We start from the raw sequence: 21374 nt of genomic DNA on the forward strand, positions 1-21374 counted from the left end.
AAAGTTTTTTTTTTATTTTGTTTTTGGTTTTATGACTTTGAAATTGTAAAATCTTTTTTAAAATGTTAAAGTTATTTGTTTTTTTAAATAATAGTTTTTATTTTTTTACGGTTTTTTTTCTAATTTTTTCAAATTATAAAAATTTATTTAGTTAATTATCAAATAAATAACTTTAATTTTACTTATTAATAGTTTTTATTTAATATGGTATATATTTTGTATGGTTTTATTTTATATGCTGTTAATTTATTTTAATATTTTATTATTTAAATATATTAAATAGTTTTAATATTGTTTTATTTAAATGTTTTTATTTATTTAAAATTTAGATAATCTTTTAATAAAAATACATATTAAAATTAATGTATTATTTTTGTTTTAAATTTTAGTATGAACTTTAATATGCAATGAGATGGATGAATCAATTTCAAATACACCTAAGAAATACTCATTGTGTAAAAGTGAATGATATAATTGTACTAATTGTACATACAAACAAGTACATGACTAACATAGTTTCTATGTTTTATGTTTTTATTTAATTTGTATGGTTCATTTTATATTAATGTATTATATTATTTTTAATTTTAGTATATATTTTATTAATAGATTATCTAAATTTTAAATAAACAAAAATATTTAAATGAAACAATATTAAAATTATATAATATATTTTAAATAATAAAATATTAAAATAAATTAACAACATATAAAATAAAACCATAAAAAATATACACTATATTAAATAAAAACTATTAATAAGTAAAATTAAAATTATTTATTTAATAATTAAATAAATAATTTTTTTTATAATTTGGAAAAATTAGAAAAAAACTGTAAAATAATAAAAGTTATTATTTAAAATAAATAAATAAATTTAACATTTAAATAAAAAAAAGTTTTACGACTTCAAAGTCGTAAAAAAAATGTAACTCGGTTAAAAAATACAAAGTTGTAACAGTGTCACGAGACACCTACCACGACTTATCCTTTTCGGTGATTATTTAAAAATTATTCCAATTGAAAAAAATACCCCTAAAAAAGTAAAAAAAAAAAACCTGAATTTTATTTGCATAAAATTTCAAAAAATCACAAAGGGTGCTTTTGTAATTGATGGCTTCTTTTAGACAATTAAAAAAAAAGGCAATGATTTACTTATTGACATTTATTTTATTCATATAAAAACTATTACTATTATTATGGCAATGAGTTACCAAGATTATTTTCACCCTAATAATTATTTAAATGTTAATGTGGTTTTAACTAAATTATTTTTTTAAGGGAATTTCAAGTAAATTATTGTTTTCCACAAGTTGAGTTTTCTTACTTGATTTTATCAAAAAAATATCCCATATATTTTCTTTTTCATATAATTTTAAAAAAATCGTAAAGGATGCATGTATAATTTACTTCTTCTTTTAGATCATGTAAAAAAAGAAATGAAGAATGATTTGCTTAAAAAATTATTAATAGACATTATTATTATAAAAAAAAATATTCCTATTATTATAGGAATCAGTTAAATATTATTTTATTCCTGTGAAGCGCACTTCAACATCCCAAACCCTAGGTAAGACTTCAAGGTATTAGGGTTTTTCTCTGTTTCTTCTCTATTCAGTTTCATAATATTAGTTCAATTAGGGTTAGCAAATGGGGCATTTTAGTGATTTTTATTGGTTTCACTTTCTGTATGCCAGACCCAGATGTATTTTAGTGGCTTGAAGCATCAAGAATAATAAAATCTTCGCTCATAGAAGAAAAAAAATTGATATTTAATAAGATTATAGTAGGTTAGGCTTTCTTCAAAGCTTAGGGTTCGTAGCTTTCCCAAATCCATGCATCTTTCGTATCAGCTGTTACTTATCTGAATCTCATTGTTTTTGTGCCAAAATTGGCTTGGTTGTTATTTTGAATTTAAATTTATTTGATTGTTAGTGTTAATCATAGGTCATTACAGTGAAAATCTGAATTCCGATCTTGCAGTTTCATGTGGTTTTGAGCAACCTGTTGGTTTTAGTAAATGTGTGTTAGAAATTAGAATCTCTGATTTTGTGTTTCGATTTAGTTATGTGAATGCAATGAATTATTTTTTTGATTGTATATGTTGTGCTTTTTGTTAAGTTTTGGCAAATGCTGCATTCATAAAGTTGTGAGTTTGAGTTGGTTTTTGGAAAGAGTAGAACGCGTCTTGCTAACCCTCTCTTTCTCTCCTTTTAAAATTAGGTATATGTGCGAGGGCCAAAGGGCAGGAAGATGAAGACAATCTCTGGACATTGTGTTTCGGTAAAAGACATATCAGTTTCAAAAGCAGCTAAAATTCTCACAAAGTTTGTCTCTGCTGACAATGGTGCTTCTCATGTCATCAATGCATATCTCCACCGAGCTTCTGCATCTTTCAATGAGCTCAAGCAGCTCCACAAGGAGCTTGGGTCATCTCACTCTCATAAGAAACACAAAAGGCACAGAACAGAGAATGGCAATGGCAGTGGGAAGGTAGTGGAAAATTCTGTTCAGAGTGTTGATATTAACAAGGAGCTCAGCATTGGGCATGTGAAATCTGATCTGTTCAAAAGGCAACAAACTGGCAGTGGGAATGCTGATCAAGATGATGAAAATTTTAGTCAAGAACTTGATGGTTTTATTGGGTATCAAACTGAAAATGTGGATGGGGGTGAGATGCATAAGAAGAAGAAAAAGAAGAAGCAGGAAGTTGAGTCCTTGCACGACATAGATAGCACCGTTAAATTTGGAGTGAGGGAAGCTGATGGAAAGCTACCTAATGGATCCCAAAATGAAGTTGAGTCAGCCAGAGAACAGGGAAATGAAGGCGACATCAAGACGGGGATGGAAGAGGGAAGGAAACAGAAAAGTGGAAAGAAGCCCAAAGTAACTACTAGTAGTTTTTCCAGTTATAAGGGTGAGGCTGAGAATGGAAAAGATCTAGAACAACGAAAAGAGATGGAAAAAACATTATGCAACAGCTTGGAGGGTGAAAATGGAGTGCTTGGTAGTTCCCAGTATTTACAAATCAAGAAGAAAAAGAAATACAAGAAAGGAAGCGAGACTAAATTATATGCTGAAGAGGTAAAGTTGGAGCAAAGTAAGAATAGGAGAAGTGATGATGCAGAAGGGAGACCAGAAGATCCAACTGGGGATTTGTCCAAGAAGAAAAGGAAAAAGACACACAACGGTGATATTTAAATTTAGGTGTTTTATAAACTCACTTGATAGTTGTTTAATCCTTTTTCAAATTGTTGAGGGATTTGCACTTGTACAATTGATTACATTGCGGCATCAATTTTTTATCTATCAATCATCCATGTAGTCTTACAAATGTGGCTGCATTCAAAATATTGATTGCAATCATCAGCTGTTGGTGATACTAAATTAATTGGTTAGACTGTAGAGCAATGACCACTCACCAGGGGTTTTGGCTCTTAGAGTTTACATATTTGTTAGGTAATTACTTTTGATTTATTGACATTAGTTGTCTAGATCTGGGGAAATTTGTTGTAACTGCTGCAGAATTTTCACTAGGTTCATCGGAAAACCAATTTAGAGGCTTGCTATTTTAATTATTGTATGGTGTTTGCATATGTTTTGTTTATGAATTTATTTTGGCCGTAGTTACAGATGAGGCTAGATATACACTAATCTTAATTGCATTGGGTAGAGAACATGTCTAATTTCAGAATCTTGAGTTCTTGGTGTGGGAAAATTGTTTTTTTTTGGATGCTTGACATTATTTTCTAAGTTCAGAGGTTGAACTTATATAACTATCCTGTGTTTCGAAAAAATATGGTTAAATGTAGTTTTGATGGGATATTTTCATGAGATCATGAGCATAAAAAATGGAAAAGATTGGTTATTATCATAATGTTTGAGCTCCCTCGGTTACTTCTTTTATATGGACTGTGGAGCCCGTGTGATTAATTCTTCTTATTTGCAGTGTAAAAAAAAAAGGCTATTCCAATGTTTGTTAGTGTCACAGCTATGTTATTTTCATACGGAGAAATCAACAATTTACTTGAGTAAAAAAAACATTGAAGTTAGTACCGGTAGATAATGGAATTTATGCTTGACTATGAGGTTCCATCTTAGCTGATCTCAGTTATACTTAAGTTTAAAGGGTTTTTTTATGAACCACAATGGAATTCAGATGGATAAACAGTTCTGCTCTTTAGCATTTAATGATATCAATACTATTTATTAGATACAAGTAAGTTAATGCTTGTTTTTGGATTATTTATATGCAGTATACAATGTTTGTGATGGTGATATTGCATAAATGTTCCAACTATCATCTTCAGACTAAAGTGTTATTTTATTTTGCTTTTCAATTGCCCTTTTTCAGTTAAATGTGAGTAATGCGAAGTTTAAAAAACCATGTTTGTTTTGAAATCTGATATTGAGCTACCCACGCTGTAATGTTAAGTACTAATTATCTTGCAAATGACAGCATGGTAGGTAGTACTGTTCATTATATTCTTCTTAGAGTGGCCTTTCTAGACGGGACAAGCTTTATGATTCACCTTTTCCTATGTCTTGTTGAACGCCTTTGAGTTTATTCTAGTCTGTTTTATTTGGAAAATTTTATCAAAGGTCACCTTATTGAAATGTTGAGCCCTTGCACTCACTTCATATATAGGCATTTGGGTACTTTAAGTGAACCTTTCTACTTGGCTTGGTTGACGATATTTTTAAATTCCCTATATATGGGTAGACCAGGTCGCTTGGAACCTGAGAGACCAATTCATATTAGGCTCCGGAATGCCACCACTGGGCAGTGGTCCGAGTATACTTGACATAAATTCTCACTGAAAGCTTAAAGGAAACCAATGCACCAATTATTAATTTAATACTTTAAAATTTTGTTAGAGGTCACTAAAAGTTAGTTAAATTCATTGGTAGCTTTAGTTATTAAACTGTTAACCAATTTCTTTCTCAATTGTTATGTTTCACCTTTTTTAAAAAAATTATTATACTTTTACTTGAGTAAAGTTTATTAATTTTTTAAAACTGTCGGAGTCAAATACAAATGTCAAAGAATTTACAACAATTTACATATTCTGTTCAATAAATGAGTTAGACTCATTTGATATTAATTTTTTATTAATGGGTTGTTAATTAATTATATTAGTATTATCATAAATTTATTTAATATTACATCAAATCATTCTTACATACTCTTCTTGTGATTAGTTATATTAATTTTTAAGAAATATTTTATGCATGATATTTTTATATAATTTTTTTTCTAATTTCATGTCATCACAAGAAATTATATATTATAATGTATCTTGAACTCTGAATTTTATGTTGTTCTTATATCATCTAGAATTGGAGGACATTATGTACTTCAACACCAAAATATAATACTGGAAATCGGAAAGATTATCTCATTCGAATGTCGGTTTGTTATCCACAATTGGATTCTATTAAGATTCACGATGTTAAAATTTTAACTCTAGAATCTATATATAAAAATGAGTTTATACTGGAGCTATGAGAAATTTTTTCATCTATTTGGCAGAGAAACTAATACAAAAATATGAAAAATGTAATTTGTATGTATTTATGTTCTTTCATCTATTTCTTAGTTTGGTTTTGCGATAATCAACTAACAAGATATAAATATACAAATTTATTTTGTCCTTATTTGATATAAAGTTTTTTTATTTCATATGTCATCAAGAGACCCTTAATAGAGAAAAGAACAAAAAAACACTAGAGATCACATTTTTTTATTCAATATTCAATGTTTAATTATTTAAAAGTTTACTGTTCCTTTTGTTCCAAATATGTTTTTGTTAATTTTTATGAATACACTGCCCAATTTGAACCCACATACATACTACTTCTTTTTGTCTTTATAAATTACGTATATATTTTAATTAAATTTTTTTGTTCTTTAATGAGATTATTTTTTAGTAATTAATTATATGCTTTATTATTTTCTCTTACTTTTGAACATTAAAGACTCAACATTATAGGTTATTAGGAGCGTATTAATGATTACCACAATAATAATGTTATAAAAATATTAAAGATAAATATTTTATTATCATATTCAACAAATAATCAATTTAATAAATAATATTTTAATTTAGTAACACAATAATACCAAATTTTATTACAAATAAACATTTACATAAAATAAGAAAATATTAATATTTTTTCAATCAATTATGTACTAATGCAGTTTGACTTTATATATATATATATATATATATATATATATATATATATATATATATATTTACTGTAAATAAATTATTAAAAATCATTGATTCTTCTTTTGGATCATGTAAAAAAAGTGAACAATGATTTACTTAAAAATTAATTATAGATATTAATTTTGTTGATATAAAACTTTATATAAAAAAAATATCTATCATCAGTGACGATTTCAAGGAAAAATGTAATAAAGGAAATTATATAAGAAAAAAAGATTTTTGAGTTGATGTATACTTAATTTTCTCTTAGTAGTAGATCATATATATCTAATTTTACACATAAAATTAATAATAAATATATTTTTTAAACTTAGAAGTTACATATTTAAATGATTGTATACCCCCCCCCCCCCCAATATAATACACACTCGGATCTATCCCTAATTGTCATACAAATGAGCTAAAAAGATATTTTCACCCTAATAATTTAGATTATAATGTGATTTCAAGTAAATTATTCTTCTTGATTGTAAATTTTCCTACTTGATTTTGCAAAAAATAAAATATTATTCCTCCTAATTTTTATTTATTTTACATATCATTACTAAAATCACAAAAGGTACTTATGTTATTTACTTCTTCTTTTATATCATTTAAAAAATAAACTAACAACAATTTACTTGAAAATTGATTATAGACATTAATTTTATTCATATAAAAATTTATAAAAAAAAATACTATTATTATAGCAATGAGTTACAAAAATTATTTTCACCCTTATAATTATTTAATTGTTAATGTAACTTAAAGTAACTTGTTATTTTTTGTGATCGAGTTGAGTGCAAACGTTCCTACTTTATTTTACAACAAAAAAATCTATTCCCCATGAATTTTATTTGCATAAAATTTCAAAAAATCACAAAGGGTGCTTTTGTAATTGATTGATTCTTTTAGACCATTAAAAAAAAAGGCAATGATTTACTTAAAAGTTGATTATAAACATTTATTTTATTCATATAAAAATTATTGCTATTATTATAGCAATGAGTTACCAAAATTATTTTCACCCTAAAAATTATTTAAATGTTAATGTGATTTTAACTAAATTGTTTTTCAAGGGAATTTCAAGTAAATTGTTTTTCTCCACGAGTTGAGTGAAAATTTTCTTACTTGATTTTGTCAAAAAATATTCCATATATTTTCTTTTTCATATAATTTTTTAAAAAAATCTCAAAGGATACACATATAATTTAATTTTTCTTTTAGATCATGCAAAAAGAAAAAGAAATGAAGAATTATTATAAAAAAAATATTCCTATTATTATAGGAATCACTTAAAAAATTATTTTACCCCATTAGTTTAGATATTAATGTGATTTCAAGTAAAAAAAATTTACTTAACATTTTTTTCCTTTTCAATTGTTTTCATATTCTTTTAGAGAAAAAAGGATTATGTATTGACACTGTAAAAATTTTGTAGTCATTTAACTATAATCTATCATATATGATAAGTTTGTTGACTTTTAATGAGTTTAATGTCGATGTACTGGTTGTGTAAAATAATTTTACACAGTCATTCAATCACATATCATCATTTAAATTATTTTAAGATAATTATTTTAAAAGTTAATAAACTTATCATATATGATATATTATAATTGGATGAGTACGTAAAACTTTTTATAATGTTAGTGCATAACCTTTTTCTCTTTTTTTATTGTGTAAAAAATGATTTTTTGTCATTGCATCCAACTAAAATTAATCTCAAAATCACTTCTCAACAAACTTATCAAAATAAAAAATAATTCTAATTATAATTAATTATAATAATATTTGATTACTTCCATAAAAAAACACTAACTGATTACACATATAATGAATTATTAAAATAATTTAATTTTCACAATATAAAGACTCAATTAAAAAAATAAATATTTAAAAATTCACAAAGAATTCACTACCTTTGTCCAACACAAATTTCAAACAAACCTCATTCTCCCTCTTCCTCTTCTTCCACCCCAAACAAACCTTAGAAAAACACAATGACATTGTCTCCCTTTTCTCTCTCAGCCAAGGTCGAAAAAACAATGTGCATGGTAGCGACTTCTCGTGAAAAGCTTATGAGTCTTGTGAACGTCACTAAGTTGCCCAACAACTCTTGTCAAAGCTTGAATCGTTGTGCCAACTCCACCATGAACTTTCCCGAAGACCCCATCCTCCTTACCAAGTTCCTCCCCTTGTTCTTTCTCTTCCAACTTGATTGCTTTGGCCTCGTTCGCAAATTCCCCACCAAGTAAATACACCTTTTTGCAATTCTCAATGTGGTTGGATGAGCATTTGCAGAATTGAGTTTGTAAGTGATTCTCATCTTTCTTTCATTTCAAATTGAGTTTGAAAGTTAAATTAAAGCGAAACTCAATTTACAATCAAATTTAATTGAAACTAAAGAATTTTTTTTAGTTTTATTTTTTGAGTGGACATTAGGTTCTCTGAACCACATATAGGTGCTTCCCTCAACTAGCATTGAATGAATGTTTTACAGTTTGTGTACTGATCATGATACTGGTGTTTTATAACATTATTTCTAGTGTTTGAGTATTGCTCTATTTTTCTTTAAGCATGTGAAAAGTCTAAGTTTTTCTTCAAGAAAGCTCCATAAGATCTTGTCATAGGCCTTTTCTAGATTAATTTTAATAACTAGAGTGTCCATCTTTAGTTTGTAGTTATGAATGTGATAGAGAGTTTCTTGAGCAAGGATGACATTATCCTATGTGCATCTACCAGGAAGGAAACTACCCTAGAGGGGCCCAATGAGATCTCCTAGGAATGGTCCAAGCCTTGCAACTAACACCTTTGTAATAATCTTACATGCCATGTTACACAAACTGATGGGACAAAATTCCTTTAGGTTGGATGGGAAATGTACCTTTGGAATTAGTATTAGCATAATCTAGGAGGATTTTGTTTGCTTGTCCTTGAATGAAGCATTGGTCTTCAGGTGTCAGATACTTTTTCCAACAATTAGGGGTGTTTATGGGTTAGATGAAGTCTGGTTTGACTAAACTTGTTACCTAACCTAATCAAAATTATGCAAGTTAGGTCGGGTTGATTTTGTGCAATTTTATTGACAGACCCAATTCAAACCAATCCGATCATAATGAGTTGGGTTATGTTAGGTTAATCGGGTCTAAATATTTAAAAAATATTTTTTATTTTGTAAATATTAAAAAAATTTAGAACAATAATTTATTTTTGCCTAAAGTCATGTAAATATATAATGACAAAATGTACTCAAAATAGATCAAATTATAATAATATTTGATTAACAAAATTAATGGTATCAATGCATATACAATATTTTTATTTTAGATAGAAATAAAATGTTATATTAGACTATTCACATGAGAAAACTTAAAAAAAATGAAAACAGAGATAAAAACAACTTTAAAAAATCATGGATGGTTTAATTTAATATTTTAATAAATTATATTAGCTAAAAATTAATGTGATTTGTATTTAGTAATTAGTTTTTATATAATAATAAATTTAATTATATATTATAAATTGGATCAGATTACAAAAATATAACTTTTTTACCTAACCTATATATAAATGGGTCTAATCTGATCAAGTTAGCTTGACACAAATCCTTGAAGATCCAATCCATAATGTTTGAATTGGATTGGATTGGGTCGAGTTGGTTATAAGAATGAATGAATCGGTAAACATAGTTTCAATGTTTATAATACTTCATTACTTTTAAATTAATTTTTTCTTTAGTTTTAAAAAATTGAGATTATTCTTATAAAATTAGTTTTGTGACAAAATGTAGTAAAGAAAATTGAGTGGCAGACTACACAAAATTTCAAAAATTGGATGACAATAATGTGTAAATTTCATTGTTTGGTGACAAAATTTATGAAGATAAAAGATGAGTAAAAAAAATATAATAAGCCTTATTCATATTGTGAGTTATTTCCTTTGTTCCATTTTAACCATGTTTAAAATTTTGACAGGTATTTAGAAATGCGATTAATAATTTCATAAAATATGATTTATTTCTTTAATTAATTAGATTTTTTTATATTTACTACTCGTTAACGAATACTCCCATTAAGAGTATTTCATGAAAATAAATATTTAATATTTTATTGATTGTATAAAACGAAAATTAATTTATAACAAATTTCTTTTAATAAAACATCATATAAAATGGAACAAAATGAGTAGTAATTAAAAATCAATTAAGAAATAATTTTTAAATAGTTATAACAAAAATCAACAATTTTTATCATGATAATTTGTAATTTAGTTTAGTATAAAAACCTTTATGCTATGAAGAAAAAATAGCCTATTTACTGAAATTATCATTTAATTATTTATATATATATATATATATATATATATATATATATATAAGTTTATTGACGTAATGATTTAAAAATTATATCTACTATAACTTCTAATTAATTGTATAAAATTTAAAATGCATAAAAATTAAAGGAATGCACTCGAAATAAATTAAAAACTTATTTCTTCACCCATAATCATAATTAACGTATAGTTAAGCCATAACGTATTCAGAATTTTCATGTGGTACTATGTAACTTTCTTTTAAAAGAAAGTCAACTTTTATTACACGTACGGTACAATGGGGGCAAGCGTAGGCAAAAGGCCAAAAAATGTGGGCCCCAAGACCAAAAATCGACCGTTGCATTTCCCTTGTTCCCAGGCTCCGTCCTCGTAGTTCTCAAACTCTTCAATGGTTCTCTCTCTCTCTTGCACATTTCAAAATTCAAACTTTCAAAATCACAAAAAAAACCTTCCACAGTTCCACTTTCTTTATGCTACATCATTACATCCTCAAACAACACAACCCCATTGTGCTATGTCATGTCTTCCCATACTATGCTATTGCAATATCTTTGATTTTCAATTTCATACATAGCTTCACTCCAAAACTGAACTCTCATTGTTCATAAACCGAGTCATTCATTCATTCATTTCATTTGTTCATTCTCTCTAGCTATCAGCTACAAGGGTTTTTCTTGTTCTGTGCCACACGATGAAGGAAGAAAACCCATCAGAGAACAGGTCCAAAGCTTCAAAATTTTCAGACCAAAACCAAGCCCCAAAGCCTCAAAACACCAAAGGAGCCAACCTCAACAACAACAACAAAACAAGGTTGTGGGGTGCTCACATTGTGAAAGGCTTCTCCGCTGACAAAAAAACCAAGTCATTTGCCAGCAAAAAACTAACATCTTCAACAACAACAACAGCAATATCCGAGAATGTTGTTACAAACCAGAACAACAGCAATAAACCTTTTGTGCCTTCTTCTCATTCTCGAGTGAAAAGGTCCCTCATAGGTGACTTATCATGTTCAATAAACCCTGCTCAGGTTCATCCACACGCTTTCCCAACTCATAGAAGACAATCTTCAACCGATTTGTTCACTGAGTTGGATCACATGAGAGGATTGCTGCAAGAGTCAAAGGAGAGGGAAAGCAAGTTGCATGCTGAACTTTCCGAGTGCAGGAAGAAAATGACTGAGGTGGATGAGGTTGTGAAGAGGGTTGGTTTGTTGGAGCAAGAGAAGGCCACTCTCACCGAGCAATTGGGTGCTGCATTGAGTTGTGAGGAAGTGAAAGGGGAAGAAGAGCAGCACAAGGAGGTGAAGGTGCAGAATCTTGAGCTGGAGGTTGTGGAGCTGAGGAGGTTGAACAAGGAGCTGCAGATGCAGAAGAGGAACCTCTCTTGCAGGCTCTCTTCTCTTGAGGCTCAGCTGGCTTGTCCTAACAAATCTTCTGAGGTTAGTTGTTTTGTCCTAACAACTTGCTTTCTCTTCTCTTGAGACATTTTTTTGGGTTTACAACAACTCACTCACCCTATTCAATCAATTGAACTAGACGCCTTTGACATTTTCATGAGACATAAACATATATGTTGCTTGATTGTTGGATTGGAATAGATTTTAAATGTAAATGTAGTGTGTGTTTAAATTCGCGTTGAATTGATTTTGAGGTTAAGAAAATGTTCAAAAATTGATTTTGAGATTAAGCAAATTTGAGTGGTTTTTGGGTTGGATAAAAAAGATTATATTGAATTTTACTGCTAACTTGCTTTTAGAATAAAAAAATAATTTCATTTGAAATCAATTTTGCAAATGCTCCTCTAAACACAGTTAATGTGATGTGAACACGGTGAATATACAAATTATAAGAGATGCTTCATTACTAGTGGCACTTTGTTTGACTTAATTAATTACTAGGAATTTAAATTATTTAAGCAATGCTTCATTACCTAATGCACTCTGACTCATTACTCAACATTTCATATTCCAAATTTCTTTTGCTCATTGATTTGTTTTGGTTGCATATACTTATCTTTTTTTGTATTTTAGTTTCAGCAATAATTTTCTAAAATTATAAGGGTGAACCTTTCTTTAGTTTGGTTGATTTACCTTTTCTTTTTGTGATCAGAGTGACGTTGTTGCCAAAATTAAAGCCGAGGCATCATTGCTGAGGCTCACGAATGAAGACCTGTGCAAACAAGTAGAAGGTTTGCAGATAAGCAGATTGAATGAGGTTGAGGAGCTTGCCTACTTGAGGTGGGTGAATTCATGTTTAAGAAACGAGTTGAAGAACACATGCTCAGCGTTGGATTCGGATAAGCCATCTAGTCCTCATTCAGTTGTGAGCAGTAGTGATGATTGTGTTAGTTCTTTCTCTGATCAAACCAATAGGTATTCAAATTGTGGAAGTGCAAATAGGTTCAATATGGTGAAGAAGCCAAAAAAGTGGCCTATAACTAGTGATGATTTATCACAAGTAGAGTGCCAAGGTAGTCTCATTGAGAAGAATAGGATTGAATCAGATGTAGGGGGAAGCCCTAGAAGAAGACACTCTATCAGTGGATCAAACTACTCAGAGGAAGAGGTTTCTTTGAGTAAGAGAAGACAGTCAGATTGTTTTGTGTGTTCAAAAGAAATGGAAAAGGAATCAGTGGCATTGTCTGTTCAACAATCTGGTTTGGAGATTGTCCAAAGACCACAATATTTTAGCAATTGCCAAGAAGCTAACAAGCTTTTGGTTTCTTCAGATGTCGAGAAAAGAGCCCTACGCATTCCTAATCCACCTCCAAGGCCTTCATGTTCTATATCTATCAAGACAAAACAAGAAACTTCAGCTCAAGTTCCACTGCCTCCACCTCCACCTCCTCCCCCACCTCCTATGAATTTTGCATCAAGAAGTAACATGGCATCGGTGAAACGAGCGCCACAAGTGGTGGAATTGTACCATTCACTTATGAAGAGAGACTCAAGAAAGGATTCTTCAAATGGAGGACTCTCTGATGCACCAGATGTTTCTGATGTTCGTAGCAGCATGATTGGAGAAATTGAGAACCGTTCATCGCATTTGCTTGCTGTGAGTACTTTTCCACTTTATGCACATAAGTTCAGCCTCTTTGTTTTTCATGAGAAATTCTTTTATGATATTAGATTATAGATGGTTTTAGCTACCTGGTCATGTTATATTATTCATGATTAGAATATTTTTAAGCATACATAAAGGTGGCTTGCTTTTGTAACTTAATTTATTGAATGATCTGCCTCACATCTCTCTGGCTAATAACTGTCCCTTGATATGTATGTAGATAAAGGCAGATATTGAAACTCAGGGAGAATTCGTGAATTCATTGATAAGAGAGGTGAACGATGCAGTTTATCAGAACATAGAAGATGTAGTGGCATTTGTGAAGTGGCTGGATGATGAACTTTGCTTCCTTGTAAGTTACTTTTTATTTATGACCCGTATACCTTGAAATTATGCCATGTACAAATTATGGTATAAACTTTGCTACTTTCAGCTTTAGTAAATAGGTTCAAATTATCCATAATGGAATTAATATGTTGTTGTTATTGTTCATAGGATCTGTAGGAGATTCATTTCTATTATTCCTATCAAATGTTATAAATGTTATGCTTATATTTGGCATCTGATAAAACATGATTTCTGTGCATTCAAAGGTGGATGAGAGGGCTGTCCTTAAGCATTTTGATTGGCCAGAAAAGAAAGCTGACACATTAAGAGAAGCAGCATTTGGCTATCAAGATTTGAAAAAATTAGAATCTGAAGTTTCCTCTTACAAGGATGATCCCAGGCTACCTGGTGACATTGCTCTAAAGAAAATGGTTGCATTGTCAGAAAAGTAAGATACTCAAATATCCAAAAGAGTGTTCTGTGCCACCCCTGAACGAAGAACAAAAAACAAAGTCTTTGAGGTCCTAAATTTATTATGTGTTGCAAGACACTTACGTTCGTGTTTCATTGTCAGGATGGAGCGTACAGTTTATAACCTTCTTCGCACAAGAGATTCATTAATGCGTCATAGCAAGGAGTTTAAAATTCCAATAGAATGGATGCTTGACAATGGAATTATTGGCAAGGTACACCACCATACTGTTCATCAATTCTTACAAATTGTAAATGATTAAGTTTATAAACGGAAACTATGGTATTTGCCATCACAATACTGAGATCATAACATATAACATTAGTACTTGTTTCAATCCTAGAATACTTTAGCCCTTGGTGTGAGCAATGGATTCTACAAAACAGAAGAAAAAAATACTGGTATTTATTGGATTGTGTTCAACTGTTTCCTAGAGCACTGAGCTTATTAGTTATTGATGTGATAGCCCATAAGTTGAGGATTAGGTTAGAAAATAGGTCTTTTTTAACCATCATCCATCTAGCAAGATATTTATACAAGTCCACACATAACATTTGATTCAACAATTATTTTTTGCAGATAAAGCTAAGCTCGGTTAAATTGGCTAAAAAGTATATGAAAAGGGTAGCTATGGAACTTCAAGTAAAGTCAGCATTAGAAAAAGATCCTGCAATGGATTACATGCTTCTCCAAGGAGTGAGATTTGCTTTTAGAATCCATCAGGTTTGTCCTGGAATATACTTTTAGAATCCAATGCAAAGTGAACTTCATGATGTTGCTTCACTCTTATTATCAAAAGTTTAATTTATATACATTTTCATGCAAACATCCAATAAGATTTGACCATTCTACCATATCATCGTATTCTAACGATACTTTTTCTAGAATTATTCTTCACTTTTTCTAAATAAAAAACTGCATAGTAATCTTTATTTGATTGTCAATGCAGTTTGCAGGAGGGTTTGATGCAGAAACAATGCATGCATTCGAGGAGCTTCGCAATCTGGCCTCTCTTCTTAACAAAACATGAGCGAATGATGGTTGATGATGGATTTCAGCTTACCATCTCAGTAAGCCATATATTAACCCTGTTCATAGTTGCAAAAGATTGGTTTGGTCTGTGATTGCATTACATTTTGGTAGTGAAAAATAGGCAAGATTTTGTTATATGTACAAAACCGGTCTTTTTTTCTGAGATCAGTTGTTGCTAAAAATAGCATAGCAACTTCAAAATCAAATTATGTTGTGTAACTCAGTACAACTGAGAAAATATAATATATTATTATTTGGTAGAGTGAAATCCTCCAGCACTAGATTTGATTTAATTATAGAACTGTTTAATTACCTTGACGTGCAGATAACAATTTTCACTTTTTAGTTTAGGGTTGGCAAAGCCAAGATCATGATCCTCTTATAATTAATAACCCTTTAAAAATTGCCAACCAATTGCAGTTCAAAAATCCACAAACCCATTAAATTAATAAATGTGATTTTGCTGCATTAGCAATAATGTACAGTCCTGAATGAAGCATGCAGCACTATCAAATACTCGGATAATAAATGAAAAAATTATAATTATAGAGATCAATAACTTCTAAAAATAATTTGTTAAGATAATAAATGAAAAAAATACTTTTAAAGTTGGTAAATCGTACTATTGTGAGTCCTGAGCATGCATTTACGTTAAATATTTAAAAAAAAATTATCGTTTATAATGATCACACAAAACTTGAAGAGAATTATGTCAAAGGAATGATACATGTGATTTATATAAAAGAAATTGTAATTACAGTTCGAGAATCCAAAAATCTCATCATTACTGCATAAAACATTATATCACAACTGAGGAATCTAACTCAGTTACTTGAGTTATTATAAAAAAAAAAAAAAGTGAACTTGTGTGGTGCATTGTATTTGAGACTTGGACATGAAAAATATGACTCATTCCTAAGTCACATAGAAAATTCTAGTAAAGATATCGTAGCACGCATTTCTCGCACGGTCAAAACCTTTGCTGAAAGGATAAGATAAGAAATAAGGGTACAATACACACCAAAAGAAAAAGAAAAGAAATGAGGGTACAAATTTGGTGTGTTTGAAGTATTCATGCTCCACAGAAAACAAAACTGTGGAAACGCATACCTTAATTTTAGGTACATTGTTTTTGGGTATTTGAAGAAAAACAATGCTTCTAGAATGAAGAAAATTTGGCAAAAAAGAAAATGCAAGATGTGGATTATTGTAGGGAGTATCTCATTATCTGAATAAATTAATCATCGAAGTAAATCAAAATTGATCCGGTTGATAAAGATTAGACTCATATCTTATAACATGGGTCATTATCGATATAAAAACCTTCTTAGTAGGTGATGTATAATTATTAAACATTTACTTAATCACATGATCTTGATTAGCCTCCAAAATCAAACTTATTAAACTTTTAAAAAAATAATGACTAGAATTCATTTATAAACAAACTTATTTGCTAATTGACTGGGATGAGAGAGAATGACTAGTGTACAGAATGGGTTATTCTCTAGCTTCTCATCTCTTCAAAATTAGGACAAATTTATTTTATTGTCTCATAGTTTCACACTTTTGTTAGTTTCCTAACTAACCTTTCAAACTTTTCTTTTTATATCATGAATGATCATAAGGTTAAAATTGGTGTGAAAAGCATTGTAATTAAGATTAAAACTATGATTAATAAAGTGAGAAATTATAAGCAATGAAGTGCAATTTACCATTAAAATTAATGAACAAAAATAAAAGACAGTCTCTTATCTCTTCGTCTTTCTATTCTTTTAAAGAAGTCGAATATTAAGATACCTAGTTTTACATAAATTTTGTAAAAGAAAACACAAGAGAGAGAATAACAGATAAAATGGTTGATGTGATAGGAAGATATTGAGAGTAAAAAAAATACTTAATTGGACTTTTTTGCTCTTTAAGTTTGTCACACGTGCAATTCTGGTCTTGAATTTTAAAAATAAGCTAATTGGGTCCTTAAAGTTTACTCAATATTATAATCAAGACCTTCAATTTTACACAGGAACGGGCTTACGTTGGTCCTTGAGGGCTTGGCCCCCTAGCTTTTTAATTTTTAATATATATATTAAAATAATTATTTTTATTTTGATATAATTATAATTTCATTCAAATTTCTTTCGTATCTGTTTTAAAAAAAATATTTTATTCATTTAATATTGTAAAGATAATAATATTTTTTAGATAAGTATTATAATTATCTTTTATATGATCTTCATTGTAAAGATAACTACATTCTTTTTTGAGCAAAATATTTGAGTATGATTTGTTTTACTTTTTAATATTTTGTCTTTTTATAATTCATTATTTCTATTTTAAATAATATAAATTATTACGTTAACAATCAAACATTTTTATTAGCATTGCCTTTACATTAACTTAATTATAATTAATTAATTTGAAAATTACATTAACTCAATTTATTCACTATTCTACTCTTGAGTAGTGGATATATTATTTCCAACAGATTAGACACACACCAGTATGGAAAGTGGTAGTTCCCGTTCTCACTTTACTAAGGAAAGTTGTAGTTCTCCTTCCCATTCTACTAAGGAAAGTGGTAACTAATTCCCATTCTAACCTAAAAATTATTTTAATTGAGACGTAGAAATAAATCATTGGAATAGATTTTAAGCAACTCCTACTCCATCCTGAATGGACTACTATACAATGTCCTAATGTTGCCCCTGTATATTTGAAAATGAACCTAATGAATTTATTCAATGGAAAAAGTATTGTGGGGATGAACCATGTCACATTGGATTCCATACATAGAAAAAGGGTAAAAAAAACTAAAATCAACTAGTTTTTTTTTAAAATGAGTAGAGAAAGATTATAAAGAGTTGAATCAGTAAAATAAATAAGAGAGAGATTACTGTTTTTTTAAAAACAATTAATTAACTAGTAAAAAGTGGATGTTTAATGATGTTTAGCCTATGCAAGTTTGCACAAGATAAAAAAAAAAAACTCATAAGTAATTGAAAAATAAAGAAATAATCCTATAAAATTGGTCAAACAACTGATGTCTAAATATAGGATACAGCCACCGCACATACACACACAAAATAATATTTTCATATTCTTGTATCTTCATTTTTTTACAAAATAATCCCAAAATGAGAAAGTGGAGTTATTTCTTTTAAGAAAGATACACCCACCTTGTTAAACTAATTTTCTAAATTTTTTTTCTATGATAATGAAATCTCAAAAAATATGAAACACATTATCTTTTAATATTTATATTATATTCTAAGCTAACTTTTTAAAATATTGAAAAATGAATAACACGAACATGCACAGTTAAAAAATGAATATCACAGGCACACCACACGCGCGCACACACTTCACCATGTGTGTGTGTGTGTGTTTTTTTTTAGAAGAAAATGGATTTTAATCGGGTCAAACCAAATTGAGGTATATAAATTAAAGACCGAGTTTTAGGGTTTTAGGTTGTTGGATGTGTTGAGGGATTCACTGCTGCAGAATCCAATTTGTGACACTAAATATAAATCACTAAAATTTATTTAAAATAACAAAATAAGAAATGATTTCCTTAAACTAACTTTCTATTTTTTCTATGATAACGAGTCTTTCAAAAAAGATGAAAGACATTACCGTCAACCTTCAACACCCAATTTCGTTCGGGCAATTGAAAATAAAATGCAAAAAACTAACAAAAAAAGAAAAGAAAAAAGTGAAAAAAAAATGGAGTGAAAAATTTGTCAAAAAAAATTATTAAAAAAAACTTTTTCATTTTTTTTTATATAATTTAAAATTCAAAATGCTGGTTAGTTTTTTTCTTTTTATATAATTTTACAAAAGAAGAAGAAAAAGAAGAAATGTAGAAGCAAAAACCAAATAACATAAGGAGGGAGTTTGAATTATATTTTTAGAAAATTTTTTTAAAGACGGAGAACACGTTTATCGATGTAAATATATATAAAATTAGATAAAGAAAGTTTGAGAAAGACTTTATTAAATATTGATAAGAATAATTTTCTTGATAGATCAAAATAATATATAAGATCTAAAAATAAATTTGAATAATTTGTTAGTTAACACAAAGATAAGCAGTAAAGAAAAACACATAATAATATATATTGGTTCATCTCTACTTCAAGATTGTTGAGTTCTTGTCAATCCATCAAATTTTTACTAATTTATAACAAAGTTACAAGTATTTTTTCATTGTCATTTATGTCTATTACAAATGTAAGTTTTACCTCAAACTTGACTTTAAACCAATATTTTTTTGTCTTACCAAGTCATTATTAACTCTAAACAAATAAACAATATTTGTTGGAAAGTTACACAATGACTAATATGTGATCGTTTTATGGATAGATAAATTATTCAACGCTTTAATCTTTTCTCTCAAGGTTTACAAAGTGTTTTGAAAGCTTAATATCTATGTAGAGATTTACAGAAAGTTATACAAGAAAAGAATGTTTTCGTGCAAGGTGATATATGTCTTGTTTCTTCAAAGTTTATTCTATTTATAGTCTTCATCTTCAAATATCTATTGTTTTACAATGAGTGAATTTTCCACTCTATTCTTGGTTTAAAGTCTTGAGCATTTCATGCATGTTCCTTCTTCATGCAAAATCCATGCTAATAGGTTGACATGCCTTGTACTTCAACAAGTAAAGTCACTTATTTTATTATAGCATATCTGCAACAACAAAATGCGTCTTTTAATGAAGATCAACACTTTCAAATTGTGAATTTCATTTATTCTTCACAAGACTTTGACAGATCCTTGGAGAATATTTTTTGCATAAAAGAATCTCAGACAAATAGTATTAAATGAAAGTCTTAAATTCACTACTTAATGTTACACCAAATCATCTTATATGGATGTGTCGTCTAAAAATCCAAGTATACATAATATGATTTGATAGCACATCTATCAAAAAAGACTCTTGCTACCCCCTCAATTTTTCTAAGTATACCTTCATTCTCCTTTTTTTACATTTTAATTGTCCATTATATTCTTTTTTTCTTAAAGAAATACACCCTTTGGAATCCTTTTTCTTTTTTGGAAATATCTTTTCAAAATAATATATACCTATTTTGGAAATGTATATATGGAACTATATTTCTAGAATAGATGTATATTAATGTTATGTATAATAAACTATTGAAGTTTTTAAGATTTTTTTTATCTTGTATTATAGACTAATTTCATTGGGAATATGTGTCTGTCGTCGTCGATCCAAAAAAAATTTGCACACAAAGGCATGAATACAAATTTTTCCACTAAAAGGATTATCTTTTCACTAATGAAGGCAACATGACCTTACACTTATTTTAGACATTTTATGCTCCTTACATACATACATACTATAGTATATCATTTTATACTTTTATTATCAATTGTATAGTTTAATTTAATTTCTTATCTGTGTAGCTCTATCATTTTTAACATATTTAATTCTAACTTAAATTCAATTTTAAAAAAGAAATTATTAATAATTAAAAATAAAAATACATTACAATGTACCTTAATGATGCATTTAATTCGCTAAAAAGACATGGCAAACAAAATAATATTGGACAAATAATTGAGTCACATAATAAGTTTTTGTATTGTATGCTATTTGGTGGTCGATGCACAATACAAAAATTTTTGTTATATCTTGTTTGATGTGCTTATGTATTAAAAAAAATAATGCAAATTTTACTACAAAACCCCAGGTGCATTAGCAGCACATTGATGACGCAACAAAGGAAGGACACCTTCACGGAGGAGGTGCGGCACTTTACGCCGTCGGTTGCAGGGTCTAGCAACGTGAGGCTGCCACAGGGTCACAACAATGATAGCGACGACACATCGACATGACGTGTCCTCATCGGAGTTGACCAAAAGAAAAAAATATAACAAAAATGAGAAAGACGATGATGAGAACATTTAAA

At 28.8% G+C, this 21374-nt stretch overlaps 2 protein-coding genes across 4 annotated transcripts; both read left to right on the forward strand.

Annotated features, from left to right (window-relative positions):
- The first annotated feature begins 1562 nt into the window (after window positions 1–1562).
- On the forward strand, window positions 1563–3578 carry LOC114392295. Of its 3 annotated transcripts, none has more exons than XM_028353371.1 (2): window positions 1563–1583; window positions 2224–3578. In XM_028353371.1, exon 2 carries the CDS (start codon window positions 2254–2256, stop codon window positions 3199–3201), a length of 948 nt encoding a protein of 315 aa, XP_028209172.1. In that variant the 5' UTR covers window positions 1563–1583; window positions 2224–2253; the 3' UTR covers window positions 3202–3578. The 3 variants fall into 3 exon arrangements, with proteins under 3 accessions (XP_028209172.1, XP_028209170.1, XP_028209171.1); XM_028353369.1 differs by lacking the exon at window positions 1563–1583 and adding an exon at window positions 1606–1814; XM_028353370.1 differs by lacking the exon at window positions 1563–1583 and adding an exon at window positions 1606–1790.
- A 7401-nt stretch (window positions 3579–10979) lies between these two features.
- Window positions 10980–15736, forward strand: LOC114392542 (protein CHUP1, chloroplastic-like). Its single transcript, XM_028353713.1, has 7 exons — window positions 10980–11988; window positions 12659–13603; window positions 13833–13964; window positions 14206–14387; window positions 14514–14625; window positions 14991–15134; window positions 15361–15736. The coding sequence occupies exons 1-7, from the start codon at window positions 11242–11244 to the stop codon at window positions 15439–15441; spliced, it is 2343 nt and encodes a 780-aa protein (XP_028209514.1). The 5' UTR covers window positions 10980–11241; the 3' UTR covers window positions 15442–15736.
- Window positions 15737–21374: the final 5638 nt, after the last annotated feature.

The sequence above is a fragment of the Glycine soja genome, chromosome 17, assembly GCF_004193775.1.
Source record: "Glycine soja cultivar W05 chromosome 17, ASM419377v2, whole genome shotgun sequence".
Classification (NCBI taxonomy): domain Eukaryota; kingdom Viridiplantae; phylum Streptophyta; class Magnoliopsida; order Fabales; family Fabaceae; genus Glycine; species Glycine soja.